General features: G+C 41.5%; 1 protein-coding gene across 1 annotated transcript; it reads right to left on the reverse strand.

Annotated features, from left to right (window-relative positions):
- Nucleotides 1-1,329: 1,329 nt before the first annotated feature.
- LOC125444999 (olfactory receptor 10A7-like) lies at nucleotides 1,330-3,741 on the reverse strand. Its single transcript, XM_048517810.1, has 2 exons — nucleotides 2,920-3,741; nucleotides 1,330-1,335 (listed from the first exon to the last, which is right to left on the reverse strand). The coding sequence occupies exons 1-2, from the start codon at nucleotides 3,739-3,741 to the stop codon at nucleotides 1,330-1,332; spliced, it is 828 nt and encodes a 275-aa protein (XP_048373767.1).
- Nucleotides 3,742-4,063: the final 322 nt, after the last annotated feature.

The raw sequence follows: 4,063 nt of genomic DNA on the forward strand, positions 1-4,063 counted from the left end.
AGGCAGGAACGCCACTGACCGAATGGGCTGGTGAGGTTCAGGGGCTGGGCCACAAGGCTTTCATTAAAGGACTCCTATCATTCTCAGTCCCTTCATGTGTATTCTGTCTTCTCTATTCATTGTTTTACAGCCCTGAAATGTTAAGAATGTTCACTGTTACTAAATATAAAGAGTGCTTTGTGATACTGAAACACAGTCTTGACAGTTGTGCAGTCTGGTTTGTAGCTAGTTGTAATAAGCATTCCTTCATATGGTGTATTATCATATGGACAGGCTAGATCAGAGTCACTGGAAAAGACAATAAGACTAGGAAAAGTTGAAGGCAGCAGTAAGAAAAGAGGAAGACCCAACTTGAGGTGGATCGAAGAAGGGAAGCTACAACCCTCAGTTTGCAAGACCTGAGCAAGGCTGTTAATGAGAAGACATTTTGGAAAGCATTAATCCATAGGATCATCATAAGTTGGAAGAGACCTGAGTTATTTTTATTTGCGACATTTGTAAATGATGCACAATAATAAAGTATTTCAAAGCATTCTCATCGTTTTTTAAATGTATTCTATAGTGTGCCCATTTGTCAGTGTCCAAAATATGATGTGAAACATGCACCTTTTCTATGTTGTGAACTCCTGACAGTCCAGTGCAGCACCCAATCTTTTTCTGCTGTGTACCATTGGAATCAGCGATAGAGAAAGAAATGCCAGTTGTTTCTACCTTTCTAAAACTTCCATGATAAGAAAATATGACAATATTACTTCCCTCCTCAATCAAGTCCTTTTAAAGTCAAAATACTTGAAACTTAAACAGTTGGGCAGCCCCATCCAAAGCCTGCAGCTGCCCCGCCCATAATCTCCAGAGGATTTTTAGATGTCATGGGGAGCCAAAGAAAAGGAAAAATTTCCCAACCACATGAAAACCCTCCATTGCCTTAAACAGAGTTATACCACCCTGGTGTAACTTTGAGGTCTCGGGCACTAAATTCTCAGCAGCAAAGCATGGTGGGAAGCCAACTAACATTGGCTCCATCCCCGAGAATGCCCCTGGAACATCCTGAGTCACACTGATATCTCCTGGATGCCAATGGAGCTCTGAAGGCCAGACTTCCTTCCAGTTTGCCCACCTTGCTGGTGCATATGTCAAATATGCCGGCGGGGTGAGGAAACATGCAAGCAAAAGTTCCCACCAGCTCCATGAACCCATTTGTTATCCTCCCCCTTTGGATTGTGCTGTAAGTACACAAATGCCAGGATCTAGTGGTGATGTCCCACCTGAAGTCTTCAGTCCAGTGTTTCAAAACCTTTTCTGGGATGTTGCTAAAATCGTTTTCTTTAGCTATTTCTATGACTATGTCACACATGTCTAGAATGTTTACACTGGCTTCGTATTAAGTTCAACACCATCACTACCACCCCCTTTTGGCCAGAACTGTTTCTCCTCCCTCATTGTTCCTTACATCACAGTGATCAAGGTGGAAGACCAGTGCAGATATGGAGGTCCTTCACTTCCTGAGTGAAAGAGGAAGCTGCCGTTTTCTTTGCTTTCCACTTGACAGCAGTTAAAATACACACACACACACACACACACACACACACACACACACACACACACAGATCTTAAAATAGAGCCACATTCTTATTCTTATGCTGTTGGTTTACAAGGGATGGATGTTTCTTGGTATCTGGTACCATTATATCCTGTAACATTGCATGGCCCCAGAAATCCAAATAAAACCATTTTAAGAAATACAGATTTTATGTAATAAACATTTTAAGTAATAAATATTTTTCAATAATCAACAAAGTCCAATCCAGTTCTCAGGAGCAGGGACCCCGCCATGTTATCCTCAGAAGGCTTCCAAGTAGAACAGAGAGGCAGCTAGAAGACCAAAAAAGCCCTGCCACTCTCCATAGGGCTGGATGGAGCTACACCTTCCATTTGGATGCCACACCTCTGAACCCTGAGCTGTGGTATTCATGACCCTAATGCCTTGGCCTGCCCACCCCCCACTGTGCTAGCATCCAATCAGACTCCTGGGTTGCTCTTACACATCCCAACTTCTGAGTTTTGCCACCATGGAGCTGGGGGTGGCCAGATACCACTGTGGTTGAGCCTTATGCCAGCAGGGGTGCTGCTTATGCCGGTGAAGGGGGAAAATGTGTCAATATGGCCATCTGCCACTCCCTAAGGACATTCCCCTTGCATCTGTATTGGGCTCTAACACTACTATCCTTAACAGAGTTATACTATTTAGGGCCCATCATATTAAATCAATTTGGAAGGGTACAATTCTGCTTAGGGTTGCATTGTATTGTGTATCAAAAAGTATGTTCGTGTTAATCTTGGACTGCATGACAACACTACTGGGGTATTTTGGACAGTATTGCTATTTCATTATCTGATAATACTTCTGTTACTTGTCAGAAGTGTCATTTCTCTTGGTTTTTAAATTGTTATTGTTGCCCTTCAATCCCACTATTCACCCCTTGGTTTATGCGGATCAATGCAGAGTTGTTTTGTATGAGCAGAATGAGAAGAAAGTGTGGCTCCAACATAATAAATAATGAGGGGGGGGACTCAAAAAGGACATGCCCCTTTACTGATAAATCTGCAAAGTCATGCTGTTGGGAAGAAATACAATACCATCTCCACACAGTTTTTTTTAAAAATCCAACATGGTGGTGCAGAAAGAAGTCCAGTATATCCATAGTTACAAAATTACTTCCTACTAACCTCATGGCTGGAATCTAGATATTATCCAGCTTCCATTTGGAATTCCAACAACATTTTCTCTACTGCTTTTCCCATCCCGTTCTGAATACAAAGACACATTGAGTCTCATGGGCCCCTCCCTGCTTTTTTTCTCTTAACAATCCTCTGAGATATGGCGAGGTGACTATTTCTAAACAATTTTCTCAAGGAAACCTTCACTTCTCTATTTCTAAGGCTATATATGATAGGATTAAACATAGGAATCAAAATGGTGTAGAACAAGGAAATCAACTTGCTCATAATCAATGTCTCTTTTGACCTGGGACTGACATAGACAATAGTTGCTGAACCATAGAAGAGGGATACCACAATAAGGTGCGAAGAGCAGGTAGCAAATGCTTTCTTCCGACCTTCAACTGAAGGCATCTTTAAAATTGCAGAGATTATTTTTACATAAGAAGCTAAGATAAGGAAAAAGGGAAGGATTAGGATAAGTGCAGAGGCCGCAACCATGTAAACTTCGCTAATAAAGGTATCTGCACAGGCCAGCTCCAGAATGGGTGGGATATCACAGAAGAAGTTGTCAATTTCACGAGAACCACAAAATGGCAAAGTAAAAAGGAGGTATATCTGTCCTGTATGGACAGGCATGTTGACAGTCATTGACCCTGTAACAAGTCCTAAACAGAGTTCCTTGCGCATAATGAGTTTATAATGCAAGGGGTTGCATATGGCCACGTATCGGTCATAAGCCATGGCAGCCAGAAGAAAACACTCCGTGCCTCCAAGGAAAAGTATGAAGTAGATCTGGGCAGCACAGCCAACAAATGAGATGCTCTTGTTTTGTGCCACAAAATTGACCAGTATTTTTGGAAGGGTGACTGAGGTGTAGAAGATCTCCAGAAAGGCCAGGCTCTTCAAAAAGAAATACATTGGGGTATCAAGAGTAAGATCAGTTGTTATAATGTAAATGATAAGTCCATTTCCTATTATGATGCTCACATAGATCAATAGGAACACCAAAAACAGCAACATCTTCAAAACTGGGAGTTCAGAATACCCAACAAAAGTGAAGTCAGACAATGCAGTGTCATTCTCTCTTGTCATTTTTGGTTGCATCTGTTGTAAAATAACAATAGGAGACAGACATTGGTAATAGATATTTAATTTCCACTATCTTGGTTTAGCAAAGCATTTATCAAGATAGTCCAAAGGTGAGCTATGCCCCTCTAAGCTCTTTGATTTCAAGGGGCATAAAAGGGTATAATTCTGTTTAGAATTGTATTGTTGGGGTTAGATCCAGTCAACATGTTTGCTCAATCTCACCCAACCTTTTTCTTTACTACAGCCTCCATCA

The sequence above is a fragment of the Sphaerodactylus townsendi genome, linkage group LG15 (assembly GCF_021028975.2).
Source record: "Sphaerodactylus townsendi isolate TG3544 linkage group LG15, MPM_Stown_v2.3, whole genome shotgun sequence".
Taxonomy (NCBI): domain Eukaryota; kingdom Metazoa; phylum Chordata; class Lepidosauria; order Squamata; family Sphaerodactylidae; genus Sphaerodactylus; species Sphaerodactylus townsendi.